The sequence below is a fragment of the Lynx rufus genome, unplaced genomic scaffold (genome assembly GCF_022079265.1).
Source record: "Lynx rufus isolate CCGP_SWC_20201006 ecotype Redwood Valley unplaced genomic scaffold, mLynRuf1.p SCAF_4, whole genome shotgun sequence".
Classification (NCBI taxonomy): domain Eukaryota; kingdom Metazoa; phylum Chordata; class Mammalia; order Carnivora; family Felidae; genus Lynx; species Lynx rufus.
The window spans coordinates 82,454,225-82,472,720 of NW_025814856.1; the positions used below are offsets into that span (position 1 = coordinate 82,454,225).

The following is an 18,496-nucleotide window of genomic DNA, read 5'->3' on the forward strand; positions in this document are numbered from 1 at the left end:
TACTGTTCTTACCCAAACTTGGAGAAATGGAGTGTTCTTTCTCTTTATGTGAATTTAAATACTTCAAGAAACTGGTCTACCCACACTATTTCTAGGTTCTTAGTAGGGTCACACCTGAACTCCATACACTTTCTGAGAGACTCAAGACTGCCTCAAAATTCAAACTGGTCACACCACTTCTATTTACACATGGACTGGTGTTATTAATTTGGATCACACAACTTCAGTGAGTGACTACTGGCTACTGAGTAGATAAGCTACCAATCCCATCAGCAGATTCTAATGTGGGAGTATTTATACAACTGAGCTAGAATCTGGCCTAATTGGGCTGTTAGGCACTCATTAAGAATTTAAGTTCAAGTTCTCTCATGTCTTCATAAACCTCCATGTACAGAAATCATTACCTATGGTTTAATAAGGAGTTAGAAGATGCCAAGATGACATATGACATATGAACATTTGGCAACCATGCCAAGTTCATTACTGTTCTATCCTTCCATGAACATAAAAATCACCATTTGAAGGAACTGCAATAAACTACTTTCATAACATTCCTTTTTTGGTTCTTTTTTCCCTTTATTCAATCTCCAGCACCAAATATACTGGTTTGAGGACAGGAAATCTGTAAAAAACCTAATCTGAAAAACTGAACCATATACTGGGAGCTACATACTGGGAGACCAGGGTGGAAGGAGCATGATAGAGAACAAAAAAGCAAAACTAACCAGTTTTGAAACATAGTCCAGAACCATCTGTTCAATTTTCTTCTTTTCTACACCCTGTAGGTGTCTCAGAAGATGGTCTTTTAGCTCAGACACCATCTGAAAACAGGATACAGATTAGATAAGTCACAACCTGCCCACTCACACCTGCTACTGGTTTAAACTAGATCCATTTATTAACACTCTTTACCAATATGAAAAATACTGGGTCTGAAGGTCCCACCAGCAGAAATGTACAAACCCATAGTGTTACTTCAATAGGCATAAGTCAAGGGCACCAACGTTCTCCTCAAGAGGAACTACTGATGATTCCCTCAGTGAGCAGCCAAGAATCAGATTCCCAGCCTTAATTAGAATTCTCCAGAGAAGCTGGGCAAAACCATTAACTTAGAAGTCTTTGGGATGTACCAGATGGTTGAAGTCTAGTGCTCCCAGCCCTGGAGAACTAAAAGGAACTACTCTAATCATAGAACAACTGGGAGTTGGAGGGGGGGAGGCATGGTGTGGGACCTTTGGAAGGACAAAGGCAGGAGTAAAAAGGAAATGCATCAGATACCTCCCTCTGCGCAGTGGTTACAGACACTGAATAAAGCCCCTACATGGAAAAGTAATGAACTTATTGATTCTATTGCCTCCAAACAGGCTTGTATACCTATTCTGTTCTTGGAGCTCACCAATCAGTGTGGCATCCCAGCCCTCCCCACCTTTTGTTTTTCTGTCTCCTTCCTTTCTTTTCCCCTCCCCTTTGCCTAGATGCCCTACTCAGCTAGATGCCCTCCTGGCTAGAGAGATTTTTGCATGAATAAACACCATGAGAATCGTACAATTGACATTATATGTGCACATATCTTCTATTTTAGCAGATTTGCATGTATAACATCCTAAGCAAAAATTAGCCTGTGGCATTCTGGGCCATGTGTTCATCAATTAGGCTTAAAATTTTTTGATTTATGACTACTGCATGCTTTTTTGTGCTTTTCAATTTTTCTATAATAGCTATAAAGATGAAAATTTAAGTCACCCATAATCCTATCATCTATGTAAACATTTTGAATTTTTTATTTTCCTTTTCTCTAGTGTGCACATTCATTCTAATGTTTCCTAATTTGTTTTTTTTTTCATATAATAGTTTATGTCACTAAATATTCTTAACCACACAGGTTGTGATGGCTGCACAGTATTCAATTTTAGGAAAGTACTAGAATTATTTATTCCCTTCTTACACATTATGAGATGCTTCTTATGCAAGTGTTAATAGTACTGAAAAAAATCCTTATACAATATTTGTTTGCCATATCCCCAATTATTTTCTCAGGCTAAATTCCTAGAAATGGAATTTGTTGGGTCACGTACTTAAGGTTTGTAGAGACACTGCCGAAAGACACAGAGACACCGTGGTTATACTAATTTTTAGCCACATCACATGAGACTGCCCAATTTCCCGTATGCTGAACTTTGTAATTTTTAAATTTTTGACAATTTGATACACACATACATAAATTTTTTATATTAGATTCTTTAATCTATCTAATATTTTTGTTGGTTTATGCTATAAAGTAGTGGTATTTGGGATAGGGGGACTTCAATTGTCTTTTCCAAATAGCCAGTCATTGATTGAAAATTCTTTCTTTCCATGGTGATTTTTAAATGCCTCATTTATCATACACTGAACATTCAGATTAAAACTAGAGTCTCCGGACGGTCTATTTTGTACCAGCACCACATTGTTTCAATTATCGTAGCTCAACAACATACTTAGCTATCTGGCAATGCTAGTTCCAGTCCTCTTTGTCAAGTGAGTCACTTGGTCAACTGTCAGAGAAATTTCATTGGCTTGTTAGTTGTAATTTTATTAAACCTAGAAGCTAAGGATTTGGAAATGGAATAATGTTTTTCATTTACTTTTCTAACTGGTTAATCCTAATAAAAAAGAAAATAAATTTAGAATCACCAGCTTATTAACTTTTTCCTTATTATTTCCCATTTCCCCAGTTGATTATTTTATTTGTTTGTTGCACTGGACAATCATAGCATCTTCTTTTACTTTTGTTTCTTATTGCACTGTATAGAATTGCTAGAACAATATAAAATTTTAGTGAAAATAGCAAGGATCCTTAACTTCCTTCTGATTTTAACAGGAATGCCCCCAACATTCCATTAAGAAGGGTGTTAACCGGGGCGCCTGGGTGGCGCAGTCGGTTAAGCGTCCGACTTCAGCCAGGTCACGATCTCGCGGTCCGTGAGTTCGAGCCCCGCGTCGGGCTCTGGGCTGATGGCTCAGAGCCTGGAGCCTGTTTCCGATTCTGTGTCTCCCTCTCTCTCTGCCCCTCCCCCGTTCATGCTCTGTCTCTCTCTGTCCCAAAAATAAATAAATGTTGAAAAAAAAAAAATTTAAAAAAAAATAAAAATAAAAAAAAAGAAGGGTGTTAACCATTAGTATTAGAATATCTTTTTGCCTAATTGATGTATTCCAGGAGTGGGATTTTACTTTTATCAATTTTAAGCACCTATAAAGATGATCTTTTTTTTCCCTCTTTGAACTAGTGATATGATGAATTACATTAGTGTATTTGCTAATATTAAGCCTTCCTAGAAAAAAGCCCACCTGACCATGCCATATTTTTCAAATGGACAACTGGAAAATATTTTAATTAAGCTTGTGGTATCTATGTTTATAAGTAAAAGTGGTCATTGTTAGATTTTGGTTTTAAGGTTATGCTAGCTTTCTAAAGTGACTGAGAAGCTTCCCATTTTTTTCCCCCCCAAAATAATTTACATAGCATGGGGATGACCTAGATCCTTAAGATCTAGATCCTTAAGCCAGTTTGAAAGAACTGACTCATTAAATAATTTGGTGACTTTTTTGAAGATAATTTTTGACAATTTTTTCAAATTATTTATGGTTATTGTGCTTTCAAGGACTTCTATTTCTTCTTGGCTCAAGTTTGGTATTTCTCTTTATTAAGGAAAATTTAACTGGAATTTTCAAATGTGTTTTTCTCATATTTTAAAATTTTCCGTAATTTAACGTAATGGATTACCCCATTCCTAAGCCTGTACAGTATTAAAAATATTTTATTAAACTTGTCAGATGTCTCTTTAATCATTTTTTAAAACATATTTTGGATTTATTTACCAATTCCGCTCTTACAGTAATTTATATAACTCTCTCTGGTCTTCCTACAGTAGGACTTCTTGAGAAAGAATACTTTATTCTGTTGTGTTTTAAACCCCAAATACAAATGCCACAGAGACATTGTTCTTTCCTTGTTTCAAAAACTCAGTGGAGTACATTTCCTTATGATGTTCCGTAATTATATATTTTGGGGGGTGACTGATTTATGTATGTCTCTCCCACTAAACTATAAATTCTAAAAGTGCAGGGGTGCCTAAGTGGCTCAGTTGGTTAAACGTCTGACTCCAGATTTCAGCTTCAGGACCTCATGGTTCATGAGCCCAGCGTTAGGCTCTGTGCTGACAGTGTGGATCCTGCTTGGAATTCTCTCTCTCTCTCTCTCTGCACCCCCCGCCACTTGCACGTGCTCTCTCTCTCTCTCAAAATAAATAATTAAACCTTAAAAAAAATTCTAAAAGTGCAGAAATCTTATCTGTGTTGCTTAACCACTGACCACACAGGGCCTACAGGGCTGATAACAGCTATATGTTAAAAGAATGAATGAATGAATGAATGAATGTGAATGAAAAGAATGAATGAAAGATAAGGTTAGCATGAGAAGTACAATCTAGCCCTTTCCCCTTTTCTTGAAGCCTATCATTTTCCAGCACCCAAATGGCCCACAGACCGCTTACCAGACCCATAAGCAGTCTCTGGTGGTTGTCCTCCTCCTGGAAGAGGGGTGTTAATCTTGGCTCTGAAATTAAACAGAGCACGAGTCAAGCAGAGTGGTTTTCAGAAAATGGGCTAGAAGAAGAGAAATCAGCCTGGGTTTCCCTTCTCTGACTTATTGGGAAAACTGAACACTTTGTTGATAGGATGAAATTTTTCATTACATGTGTGACCTATTCCTACAAGCTGAACTTATCACTCAGGTGATACGCAGCTCTATTCTAACAGAGGTAGAGACTAGGAAAGAAAGAAAATGAGGAACACATTTCCCAACACCAATAGGATCTGGCTTTGATTCCTCTTCAACATGAAAACTCACCACTAAGAATCTCTGCTTCACTGGTGTCAGGGAGACTTGCGTCCTCTTACTGCCAAGGAGGGCATAACTCAGGGACAGGGACTTGGTGAAAGGATCGCATGACTCCCTTCTTTGTGACCCCCTGTAGTTTAGTGACCTTGAGAGTCACAGAACTGAGGGGACCTGTCAATTCCTGCATCAAATAATACTAACTGAAACAAGTTATCCAACTAAAAGGTAACTAGATCAAGATGGGAAAGTGACAGGGAAGGGGCAGGCAAGCACAGTCTCACTAGATGTGCCCTCACACTCCTCTAACAGCACCTAGGTGCCCTGCTCCTCCTCTCCTGCAGCACCTGAGCCACAGCACCTGTCAAGAGAGCAGAACTTCCCCGCTCAGCAGGCTGGTGACCCTATGTGGGATGGCACAGAGGCCTCTTGACCCCTTTGGATAAATTCTACTGGATCCTACACAACCTTCCTGATTTAGATGAAGTCATTCCAAATTTGACTCCAGCAGTCCTGAATTTCACACAGATTGTTCTGTTTCTGTTAGCAATGACGTTCTTCCTAGGAAACTAGTACAAACTAAGCACGTGAGAGGAAGGGACAAGTCCCTAATGTGCCCTCAAAAAGGATACTGGTCACAGGATGCAAACTGGCCAAAAGTACAGGGGCAGGAGTGACGGACACGACAAAATCCTGGACAACCAGCAACACTTCCCAGATTGCAACATTCCCAGCAGTACGTGGAGGGTGAGCATGAATCAGACACATTCACACCCTGGCCGCTGGGCAGGACTCTGGCTAGTGGCAGAACCCCCTGGCTTCAGGCACGGATGGCCTGGTAACACAGGCTGAGGATGGTTCCCTTGGGGCTGTTCAGTGAGCACAGGCTCTGTCGGCCTGGGCTGGATGACAAGTTCACTATCATGGTTCACATGGGCTGTGCACACAGCTGCAGGATGTACCCCAACACACTATATAAAATAATTTCTGTTAGGGTCAGCCAATATGTACCTAAACACCTGAGCCTATAAAACAACAGTGGGATATAAAAATAACAGCTTTTCAAATGGAGGCCGGCCTCTATGAGGCATGAAAGGGTTCCAGGGGCAAAACCACAGAAAACTTGCACCTGGGTATGCTTAACATTCTCTTCCCCCAGTTTCACCTGGACAAACACCCTGTTCATCAATACTTACCTCAGATGTTGCTCCCTCTGGGAAGGCTTTTCTCACCTCGCTCTCTTCCCCAATCACCCCCACTCCTGACCCTCTCCCTCCCCCACTATGGTTCTATAACACCTGTCACCTGGTTTAGAAACCATGTGTTAGCACCTCTTCCTCACACATTCATGACAAAGCAGCCACCTCGCTGTGCTGTATGAGGCACTATAAACATCAGCCCATTCACACTCATTTTCTCCTCACCTTGCCCTAAAAAGGATAGACGGCTTGCCCAGGAGCACACTGAGAGCACTGTGGACAAACTGGAAGTCAAGCCAAGTTCTGTCCAGGTCCAAGCCTGTGCTCTTCCCCCATAACCACACAGCTCACCCAGAGACTCCTCATCTTTGTACCCCTATGGCCTAGCCTAGTGAGTGCCCGAGTGTTAACCAAGTCACAGACTCTCGCATGATCAGCCCGCTGGAAAGAAATCAGCTCTAGGCCAGGGGAACTGCCCAAGTGCATCCTGTGGGTACAGCCACAGGGCATGGTAATTAGATCAAGTCCATGAAGAAAAATAATGAAAACCACAAGGCTAACACTGAAGGACTGGCCCAGCAAAAGTACATTCAGCAGCTGCCCCTGCAGGTCCTGGTGCCAAGACAGACAGGGAAGGAGCTGGGTGGTCCCTCTAACAGGAAGATATTCAAGGGTACTGCCTTCATTATACTATTGGGTGTGATTTTCTTGCCAACTCACAGTGGTAGGAAAGACAGTGTTACAAACCAAACACTGACATCCAGAAGGCTTTATTATAGGTCTTTTCTTACCCAAATTCCTTGCTTCTAGGTTAGAAATCACCCTACAAAGAAATTAGCCAATGTTATTCACATATAAAGATTAAAAAAAAAAAGCCACAATACCATACAAAGACATCCTCCATAAAAACCACTGCAGAAACTGTTCTCAGGTCGCTGAAAACCTCAAACACTTTAATCAACTTGGCAAAAGCCACATTAGGCAATTATAAGATCTCAAAACCCTTTAGTGCAAACAATGACAATAATTCAGAACAATCGCAGCTCTCAGTTATTGGAAATAATGGGAACAGAAAATAGAACAGGGCTGGAATGGGGCCTACACTTGTAGCACTCTGAGATGACTCATCTATCCAGAAAATGTGCTTTCAAAATAAGAGCCAGTTCGTCAGTCCACTGACACTTTTTAAATGAACCTACTGTCTCTACCCACCTTAAAGTGCTCAGTTAGTAAGAGCTTTATCACTTATAATTCATCCATCCTCTCAATGAAAGTCTACAAGGTTTAACACATACAATTTTCCCACTAGAAACTCCAGCACTGAACTCAAGAATAGGGCCCAGGTGGCTGCATTCATTTAAGTTGACAGCATCATCTGAGGGTACTCAACAAAAGTAAGCTACTTCCATGAAAGTTACCCAAAAAAGGAATCGCAAAAGATAGCCATCTTATAGGAACACCAATCCCTAATTTTACTTACTTCGTTGCATTATCAAGAATATTCTTCACATACACCATGGATCTTCTTCTTCCTGTTTTCTAGAAGGGAGAACATGTCAGAGGTGTGGAAGGTAGAGGTTTTGTGGGTGACATTTTTCACACTAAGGACATAATGCAATATAGGAAAGAAGTATAATTTTAGCAAAAAAGAAATACACTTTCCAAGTAACCAAAATACCTAGGTTCTTAAAAATTAGTTTAGAAAACATTGTAGTCTGAAATTATATTTGTAGGAAGGTGCAAGTCAACTATACACTGTTGTGTTATACACAACAAAACTACAATTATATACAATGCTAAAGAGAGATTTCATGTACTCTCCACCCGGTCTCCCCCAGTGTCTCCATCTTCTATAAACAACTATAGTACAATATCAAAATCAGGAAACGGATGTTGGTAAGATGAGGGTATAGTTTGATGTCATTTCATCATATATGCAGATTCATGTACCATAGTGCACCACCTCGATCAAGTTACGCAACTGTTCCATCTTTCCAAAGATCTCCCTTGTGCTGCCCGCTTTGTAGTCAGTCCCAGCCACTCTTTTTTCAACTATCCCTAATCCCTAGCAACCACTAATTTGGGAACACCTAGATTTTTAAATCAAATTTTAACTATACAAGTACTGCAAGAACCCATGTTAAGACCTGGAGGTTAATCCCATTTCTACTATGAATATGCTGTGTGTATCCCTTAACCTCTGTGCACTTGATTTTCCTCCTCAAGAGAACAGAGAGCAGAGAAGCACTTTGGTCTTCTTGCAACAATGCAAAAGGACCTGGCAACTGGAGAGACCTGCAAATTTAAGCCAGCCTCAAGACTTAAGGGCATCACCTCATCAAATGTACTATGCTTTTGCTTTTTGCTTTATTCTTATGAATCCATACAAACCTCTTCTGAGACCAGGCTGTGCCATTCTCTCCTGACCATGCTGTTGTTATAATGCAAGTGTGGCTTGGAGTACTTAACATATTCCAGGTTGGAGTTCAGTTTTTCCCAGTAACCCTTAAAACTATGCACCTGTAGGAGACAAAAACATTGGTGAGCTTGAGAAGCAGGGCCTGTGGCCAAACTACCCGGTAAGGATCACTGGAGCCTTGCTGCAAAGCTGGGCTTGCTTTACTTCCTCAGCTCTCATAGGGTAGCATTTATGAGTGAATTCTTCCCACGAAAGATGGCATTTCCCTCCTGAAAGGAATTCTAAATTGGAGAGACCTGGGGTGCCTGGGTGGCTCAGTCGATTAAGCATCTGACTCTTGATTTCGGCTCAGGTAATAGTAATACATTTTTTTAATGTTGAAGGATATATTGACACAAATTGCTTTTAAAGTTTTAAATTTTAAATTTAAGTATAATTAACATACAGTGCTATATTAGCTTCGGGAGTGCAACACAATGATTCAAGACTTCTATATATGAATCAGTGCTCACCATGGTAAGTGTAGTCAGCATCTGTCATCAAACAACATTATTACAATCTTATTGACTAGATTTCCTATGCTGTACTGTTCATCCGTGACTTATTTCATAACTGGAAGTTTCTACCTCTTAATCCCCTTTATTTAATTCACCCATCTGCCCCCCACCCCAGATGCCCTCTGGCAACCACTAGTTTGTTCTCCGTATTTAAGAGTCTGGTTTTTTTGCCTATTTTTGTTTTGTTTATTAAATTTCACATAAGTGAAATCATAAGGTATTTGCCTTTCTCTGTCTGACTTATTTCACTTAACATTATATCCACTAGGCCTATCCATGTTGTTGCAAATAGCAAGATCTCATTCTTTTTTTAAAACTGAGTAATATTCCATTGTGTATATATACCACTTCTTTATCCATTCATCTATGGATGGACACTTGGGTTGCTTCCATATCTTGGCTATTGTAAATAATGCTGCAATAAACACAGCGGTGCATATATCTTTTCAAATTAGTATTTCACTTTCTTTGAGTAAATACCCTGTAGTAGAATTATTGGATCATATGGTAATTCTATTTTTCACTTTTTGAGGAACCTCCTTACTGTCTTTTTACAGTGGATGCACCAATTTGCATTCTCACCGAAAGAACATGGAGGTTTCCTTTTTCTCCACACTCTTGCCAATACTTGTTATTTCTTGTCTTTTTGATTCTAGCCACTCTGACTCTGACGAGTGTGAGGTGATATCTCATTGTGGTTTTGATATGCATTTCCCTGATGATTAGTGATGTTGAGCATCTTCTCATGTGTCTGTTGGTCATCCGGATGTCTTCTTTGGAGAACTGTCTATTCAGATCCTCTGTCCATTTTTTAATAGGATTATTTGGTTTCTTGGTGTTGAGCTATAGAAGTTCTTTATATATTTTGAATATTAACCTCTTATTGGACATATTCAGTAGATCGCCTTTTTGTTTTGTTGGTTTCTTTTTCTGTGCAAAAGCTTTTCATTTTTATATTGTTCTAATAGTTTATTTTTGCTTTTGTTTCCCTTGCCTAAGGAGACATATCTGGAAAAATGTTTCTGTGGCTGAGGTCAAAGTATATACTGACACAAACTGTTTTCTTAAATCAATGAAGATAGATTTATGATACACTTTCTTGCCAAAATATACGTGTTTATAAAAGATAGGACTGGAGCCAAAGGTGCAATGTGTAGCCATAAAACAAAGTGAGCTAATGCCTAGTGTGGTGACAGACTTGGCTGCATTGCAAGAAAAAAAAAAGAAAATTTATACAAAATATGTCTCAACCAAGAAAAATGCCCTTACGTTAAATTATAGCACATTATCCAAATTCTTATTGGAAGTCCATTGGTTCAAAATGAATTTTGGAGTATCAGTAAATTACATAATAATATTAACTTACTGTTTTAGAAGGCTGAAAGGCCCATCCAGCCAACATCCCTTCTCACAGAGACAAGAAAAACTATGTTCAAGAAAAGGGCATTTCTAGGGGAAACTGGCACACTGGCCAAGTCACACCACCAACCTTGACCTACCTACCTCACCTTTTCTTCCCCTTTCAATTTATTTAAAATTAATATACCTTTATCCACCCTTTGGTCTTCCTTCTATTGAAAAAAATTATAATGAAAGCAAATACTGCCAACATTTGGCAGTATTCAGTCCCTGACAGGAAGTCAGTACAGCTTTCTTGCTATTCTACCCCTGGGTTCAGGCACTCTAGGGCCAAAGCCCAAAAACTAATTGGTATTGTGGTGACACCTAGTGGTCAGTTAAAATACTAGCTCTGCCTGCTTTGCCACCACAGTCCCACCCCTCTGATCTTGTGAGGAACACGGATGCCCTTTTATCTGTCATGGGGCCTCTTCCCCTCAAGCCAAACACCACTGTGCTGTCTGAAGACCCCACTCACACACTGTAACTCCTAAGACAAGATCTCTCCCAAGCTACCTTCCTTCTCCTTCCTCCCCCATTAAAAAAATCCCTGTTCTCAGCTGAGAATAAACAGATAAAACAAGTCCATAGATAGGTTTCCAAGAGGGTTATGAACCCACTGATTGTATGTAAAATGGAGTGACTTGTAGGAGTAATTTTCTGGGGACAAGGTCTACAGCCTGCACCAGATGTTCAAAGGAATTCATAACCTAAAATAGTTCAAAACCACTGGGTTAGAAGGAGAAGGATCTAAGTTTTAAAAATAAACAAACAAAAAACACTTTAAATAAGAAACAACTGTTAATCAAAAGTCCCAGAAATATTTTACTTAAAACGGTGGGTCTTTCAAGAATGTCACCGGGCTGCATGCCATAACATAAGTGAAAACAATTAGTGGCTGATGTCGCTACATGGTATCTACAAGGTAAGTGATGTAATTTTTTAAGTTATGAAAATTCTCAGGGATCATTGTAATTGGAAAGTCTATTTGGAGGCCTAAGTAATAGATAAGACCCAGAGTTTGAAAATAGATTTGAGTACGTAAAAGACAAGGGGAGGATGTTCCAGATGGGGCATGTAGGGAGGGAGCAAAGACTGAATGAAAGACTGGAGTGATCCGGGGTTTAGATCAGAGAGCATTAGAGAAAGCAGAGAAAGCAAACAATAGTACTTGGTTCTCTGTGGCAAAGATTGCTGCCTCTAGCACGTCACTCCCAACCTCAGTAAACACCTGGCTTGCATCCACTAGACATTTAACTGGTGTGGGGTGTGACCTGAGCTTCCTGAGTTTTAGAAGTTCCCTGGGCAACCCCAATGCTCAGCCAGGGCAGAGAACCCTGCTTCAGCATGCCTGCCCAGGTAATCCCAGTCTCCCACCCAGCCTCGCATATTTGCCTCATCTACACCCCTGGTTTACAGGTTGATGAAGAACCAGCTGTCTGAAGACTCATGATTGTGTTGTTAAATAGTAGGAGAAAGGATCAAAGAGAAGGTCAGCCAATCTAGGACAGATCTCGAACGTCAATGAAAAACAAGCATACTCATTAACCCAGAGAATTCAAGCAGCTCCAAGATAAAATTTTAGATGCTTTAACACAGAAAGAGGGGGGGAAGAGGGAGTGAAAGCTACACAGTCACATCCTAACAGTCAACCTGGGAGCACAGAAAACCACTCCTGTGTTGCTCAATTAGCACTTATGGAACCAGTTGTGAACTCAACATGGTGTTCATCAGAAACAACAGCATCAACACAAAGTAAAAGCCACAACAGCCCAGAAAGAACATTGCAGGCTACTTCAGAAGAGCTCAAAGCTTTAAAATACAAAAAAATACTTTATAAAAAAATATTGATGAATTTAGCTACTTCTGGGAGATGCTAGTGTTAGAAGCCATCAGATCCTCAGGGAAGCCCCAGAAGTATTTTCTTGCACAAGAAGGAGTTTTAAAGTTTGATTCTGAAAGAAGGCAAATTTTCCCAGGTCTCCTCTTGAAAAATAATCTCCTTTTATCTCTTAGGAGGACATGAAATAATTATTAAAGGAAGCCCATCAAAACTATTAATTGAACCAAAGGACCAAAGAATTACATTAAGGGACTGTTCCCCATTAATGATTTGGGTTGCCAGTTGATTTTAGGAGGGAAAAAATATCCCTGTGGTACTGGCTCATCTGCAAATTACTGCCAGGAAAAACAAAAAACAAAACAAAACAAAATCTGCCTTTTATTTCTAAAAGTCCCTCTGGCTTTGGTTCTACATCTGATTAACCATCATCTTCTTAGAGGAGAAGAAGCCAACTCAGAGACCTTTACTCTTCATGCCAGGGCTCAACTAGCACAACTAAAGCATCAATCCAATTTGTTCAGTAGATACCATCTCAGTATCAACTTCTATTTGCAGCCCAGAGAAACACAGTGACCCACTACCTCTAGTGCAGATAAAACATAGAAACACCTGTGTGTCCATAAACTCAGCAAAGCACCATATTAAGCCAAAATGCTCTAAACAGATCATTAGATCCATACAGAGGACCAGTGACTAGATCTCCTGAAGCTTCCCACAAAGGGGACTGCATGTTGTAAGTGCCAGTTCTCCTACTTATAAATTAACTTACTCTTTCTTCTCAACACCTAGGAAAAAACAATCTCTCTTCTTTGCCCAGCCAGGTGGCTCCCTTAGCCATTTTTAATGGGCTGCATTTTAATGTAATCACTAAATATGACTCTAAACTATTCCATTTCACATTTCACAATCAGCATATACCCTGAGGAAGCCAATGCTATTTCCCTCCTTTCAACCTTAAGCATTCAACAGAACATCTCCAACCAAACCTATGAATAACAGCAGCACAGCCTAGTGACTCAGTCTGTTCCTCAGTTTCATCATCTGAGATATAAACTGAAGATACCCCCATCTCTGTAGATATAATAGAAATGAATATACCAGCCTAGTGCTCCATTTCTAATAGGTAGTATTTCTTTGTAGCATCATAAAATTATGTTTGACAATATTCACTGAACTTGTCATAACTCACCGCCCCAGAAAATATGTTGTACAGGAAAAACTTTTCTACAACAGTCTGTTCACAGAAGACTTCACTTCTGCTGTCACTAAATGTGTGAGCTCCACCCCTGCCCCCATCCATTAATTCTCCAACACCACCTGGGTGTCCTATAGTTTAACTCAGTTCTGATACTACCTGAAGACAGCATCAAATCCCACAGGCTGCCTATAAACTGGAGGTTCCCAACACCCCCTGGGGTTTGATAATTCACTGGAGTAGCCCACAGAAATAAGAAAAAAAAACCAGTTTACTTATTATATATTGGTTTATTGTAAAAGGATACAACTAAGGAAAACCAGGGGCACTTGGGTGGCTCAGTCGGTTAAGAGTCCAACTCTCGATTTCAGCATAAGTCAAGATTTCACGGTTCTAACATTGAGCCCCTTGTTGGGCTCCCCACCAAGCATGGAGCCTGCTTGGGATTCTCTCACTCTCTCACTGCCCCTCCCAAGCTCACTCATACACAGTGCCCATGTCCTCATTCCCTCTCTCCCTCTCAAAATAAAGAAACATTAGTGGTACCTGGGTGGTTCAGTTGGCTAAGTGACTGACTTTGGCTCAGGCCACAATCTCATGGTTAGTGGGTTTGAGCCCTGCATGGGGCTCTGCGTTGACAGCTCAGAGCCTGGAGCCTGCTTTGGATTCTGTGTCTCCCTCTCTCTCTGCCCCTCCCCCACCCCACACACACACACTCTCTCTCTCTCTCAAAAATAAACGTAAACAAATAAATAAACAAACATTTAAACAACAACAACAAAGGAACCACCAGATGGAAGAGACGAATAAGACAAGGCATGGGGGAAAGGGCTCAGAGTTTCCATGCATTCTTCAGGAACACCACCCTCCTACAACTTCACCTGTTCATCCATCTCAGAAACTCTTCAAACTCCTTCAGTAAAGGTTCTTTATGGAGCCTCCATTACATAGGCAGGATTGATTAAATCATTGGTCATTGGGGACTGAACTCAATCTCCAGCTACTCTCTCTTACCTCTGGAAGTGAGGAGGGAATGGGCTTAAATTTCCAACTTTCTAATCACGTGTTCGGTTCTTTAGATAACCAGCTCCTAGTCTTAGGTGCTTTCGAAAAATCACCTTATTAACATAACTCGAGTGTAGCTGAAAGGAGCTTGCTATGAATAAAAAAAAGACATTCTTTACACCTTTGTGCCCTGGGGTGATTTCAGGCACTGGGAACAAACACTAAATATAACACAAGATGTCCCTGTAGCTCTTACCACTTAAGAAATTATAAGGAACTCTCTGTCAGGAATCATGGATGAAGACCAAAAGTGTATTTCTAGTTTTACCATAGTATCACATATATACAGACTGATCTTTGGAAAAATCACTATTTGTCACATAACCAATTGACATTTCTGGTAATGCTACGTTGTTATCAAAGCAACAATCTTCATTTTTAAAATTGTAAGCTATTACGTTGTAATTTTGTTGTTACTTCGGATCTCTAACCAACCTTTTATTTAAATGATGGTGGTTGTCTGTACTGGGAGGGTCAAGGGAAAAAGTGTTGTATTTCACCAAGCACTTAATGACACCCGTGCTCTACCCAATTAAAACAGTATTCTTAAAACACTTTTTAAGTGAAGAAGCATAATTAAATAAATAAGCCTCTACACGGAGAAGAGCCCAGGTGCCAATAATTGTTTTCCCAATTGCTCAGGGGTACTGAGACCCCAAATAGGCATTTGACATAACACCCTCACTTCTGAGTGGAAGTAAGCGGGAAGGGGATTTAAGTCTCTGACTTTCCCAGTCTCTGGGTCAGATAGTTAATCTCTAATCAAATGACAAAAAGGTTTCCTTACTTTATAAAATGAAAATAGAGATGTCTGGCTTAAAAAATACTTTGGTAGGGGCGTCTGGGTGGCTTAGTCAGTTGGGCATCCGACTTTGACTCAGGTCATGATCTCATCATGGTTGGTGGGTTCGAGCCCTGCGTTGGGTCTGTGCTGACAGCTCAGAGCCCAGAGCCTGCTTGGATCCTGTGTCTCCCCCTCTCTCAAAAAATGAACAAAATGTTAAAAAAACAAAACAAAACCCCAAAAAAAACCTTTGGTAAAAATTCCCCATTTCTCCATCTGTGATATGCTTGTTCACCTTTTATCTTTATATCCAAGTAGGTGGTTTATATATTTTAATCCTTAGGTGCTCCTGTGGTTGGACAGTTTTAATAGTTTCTCTTCTCACCATAAAATCAAAGGTAATTTTGGGGCGCCTGGGTGACTCAGTCAGTTGAGCGTCCGACTTTGGCTCAGGTCATGATCTCTCAGTTCGTGAGCAGCCCCGTGTCAGGCTCTGTGCAGACAGCTCAGGGCCTGGAGCCTGCTTTGGATTCTGTGTCTCCCTCTCTCTCTCTGCTCCTCCCCTGCTCACACTCTGTCTCTGTCTCAAAAATAAATAAAGATTAAAAAAAATTTTGTTTTAATCAAGGGTAACTTTAAACCTTTCACAAAAATGGCCACTTCCCCAGAAAAAACCATGTTTTATGAAGGGGTAAAATCATTCATAGGAAGGTCACTCTTGATAACACTGCTTTTAAGGCAAGGACCTTGTTCCAATATACTTGTTGTTTAATTGTTTAAGATCTTTTGGAAACCATTTTATAAAGCAAGGAAGCCACTTGTCTTTCAGGTGATAAACTTCTAATGTAACTGTTTTATGCTAGTTAAATTACATATTCATATGTTAAACGTTTGTAAAGTACTCCACAGGAGAATTATTTGCAGAGAGAGCAGGAAGAAAGTGCTTATCTAGTTTCACTTTGCCTTTCCCTCTCCTGACTCCTTATCAGGGCAGTCATCTACCAAGGAGAATGGAAGCAAGTGTGGTCAGAGTAAATAGGGGTCCCTTGGGCCTCATGGAAATTCCGGCAGCAAGCATGCATTCAAAAGGTAACTTGTGATTCAGGTCATAGGTACTCAGAGCCAAGTCCTGTAGCTGAATAAGCATGGCAAGAACAGTCATATAACTGGGACCGGGGAGGGAGGAGCGGGATGGGGGTGGTGGGGGTTGAGCCACTGCAAGCAGGTCCATCGCAATATAATTAAGCTGGGACTTGGGGTAGAAGAAGTAGGTCAAAGGCAGTGGCTTATAGTGAGGGGTATTGTGCAAGCAGAAATGAGGAAACGTGAGACAGATCAGAGCCAGGTGTCCTGTGAGCTGGGAGGTTCTGATTAGGGTCTCCCATGCTGAGTGATTGGGGTGGGGGCTGGGTAGCTGGCGGAACCAAATTTAGTACCATCTCCTCCTGAGCCCAAAGCCCATCCCAGCAGTGTACCTTCAACTTCCCAGACAGATCTTGTCTGTGAGGACAAGGTCAGGTCGTGAAGAGATCTATAGTTGGAACCTGTGCTATTGTAACCCTTCCTGCCAGCGTGTAGATACATGTAGAGCAGTGGGAGAGCTCCTCAGCAGGTTTGGAAGACAGCTGTCTGCAAGGCCAAATGCTAAAGATAATTAGGGGAGAGGAGAAATTAGTGAGAAGGCAGAGGGAATATCAAGGGAGAGAAAACATGAACAAGATAAAAACGCATCATTTTACACACAAATACGCAAATAGAAAAAAGAAGAAAGAAAAAGTGCAAAAACAAGCCACTTTGTTCCTAAGCAAAGCAAATCATATTCTTAGCATTAAGCCAAGGGGTAAAAAATGAAGAGAACCTTCACATCACTCTTTTATACTTAATTTTTTAAATGAAAATATACAACAGTGATAAGGTTATAGTAAAACTGATGAACTCGTACATTCCTTGTAAGTTAATCACAACTTTTTTTTAAAGTTTATTCATTTTGAGAGAGAGAACGAGAGGTGGAGAGTCAGAGAGAGAGGGAAAGAGATCATCCCAAACAGGCTCCATGCTGTATGCACTCAGCCCGACACAGGGCTTGAACCCACAAACCGTGAGATCACTTACCTGAGCGGAAATCAAGAGTCAGATGCTCAACCGACTGGGCCACCCAGGCTCACCTGCAACTTTTTTTTTTTTTCAACGTGTTTTTTTTTTTTTTTTTGGGGGACAGAGAGAGACAGAGCATGAACGGGGGAGGGGCAGAGAGAGAGGGAGACACAGAATTGGAAACAGGCTCCAGGCTCCGAGCCATCAGCCCAGAGCCCGACGCGGGGCTCGAACTCACGGACCGCGAGATCGTGACCTGGCTGAAGTCGGACGCTTAACCGACTGCGCCACCCAGGCGCCCCACCTGCAACTTTTTTTAAAAATACCAATTTGGCAATAAGAATCAAAAGCTATCAAAACTGTCAGTCTTTCACCCAGTAATACTCCTGGACATTTAACCTTGGGGGGAATAAATCAAAGGAAAAACTGTCTATATAAAAATATTCACTGAGACGTCATTTTTAATAGCAATTTTTTAAAACGGGGGCTGAAGACAAAGTAAATATTTCAAAACAGAAAAATGATTAATGAGGACACAACAACCCAGCAGAATTCTATGGAGCCATTAGAGATCATAATCATGACATCATGTGGCAGCATGAAAACTGCTTGATATGATTTGCCATCTTTATTCAGTATCTCTAGATGGCCACTACTACTAGGTAATAAATGCATACCTAGGACAGAGACCAGGAGGAAGTGGGGGGGGGGGGAACGACAGTTGATATGTTAGGACCTGTAGAATTGTGGGTGACACTGGTTTCTCTTTAAAATTTTCCATTGTGCGGTTTATTGTGTGTCCACTAAACACATTATGGGTTTGGTAGGACTAGTGATAAAAGCAGAAAAAAAAATGAAAGGAGAGAGGGTCTTAAGAACCTTTTAAGCTATTAATCAAACCTTTCTTTCCCCTCCATCTTCCTCCCTTTGTCGAGCTTCCCAGTGGTCTCAGGCTGTGGCCGAGAACCATCACTTGTTGGTCTCCTTGAAGGACCCTTCTTAGGACCAAAACCCAGAACCACTACACCTGCCCCCATTGGCCCTCTCTCACTCGAAGGGCATCACC

General features: G+C 40.7%; 1 protein-coding gene across 11 annotated transcripts in view; it reads right to left on the minus strand.

The window, feature by feature from the left end:
* The window catches only part of GSAP (gamma-secretase activating protein), a 91,385-nt gene that overhangs the window by 12,825 nt on the left and 60,064 nt on the right, over nucleotides 1-18,496 (minus strand). For all 11 annotated transcript variants that reach the window (XR_006965289.1, XR_006965288.1, XM_047097009.1 and 8 more), the window contains 5 exons: nucleotides 8,467-8,595; nucleotides 7,556-7,614; nucleotides 6,867-6,898; nucleotides 4,533-4,594; nucleotides 726-821 (listed from right to left, as the gene is read on the minus strand). Coding sequence is in view for 9 of the 11 variants with exons in the window: in XM_047097009.1 (XP_046952965.1) it covers nucleotides 726-821; nucleotides 4,533-4,594; nucleotides 6,867-6,898; nucleotides 7,556-7,614; nucleotides 8,467-8,595 (378 nt within the window). In the remaining 2 variants the exon portion in view is untranslated. The remainder of the gene's footprint in view (nucleotides 1-725; nucleotides 822-4,532; nucleotides 4,595-6,866; nucleotides 6,899-7,555; nucleotides 7,615-8,466; nucleotides 8,596-18,496) is intronic.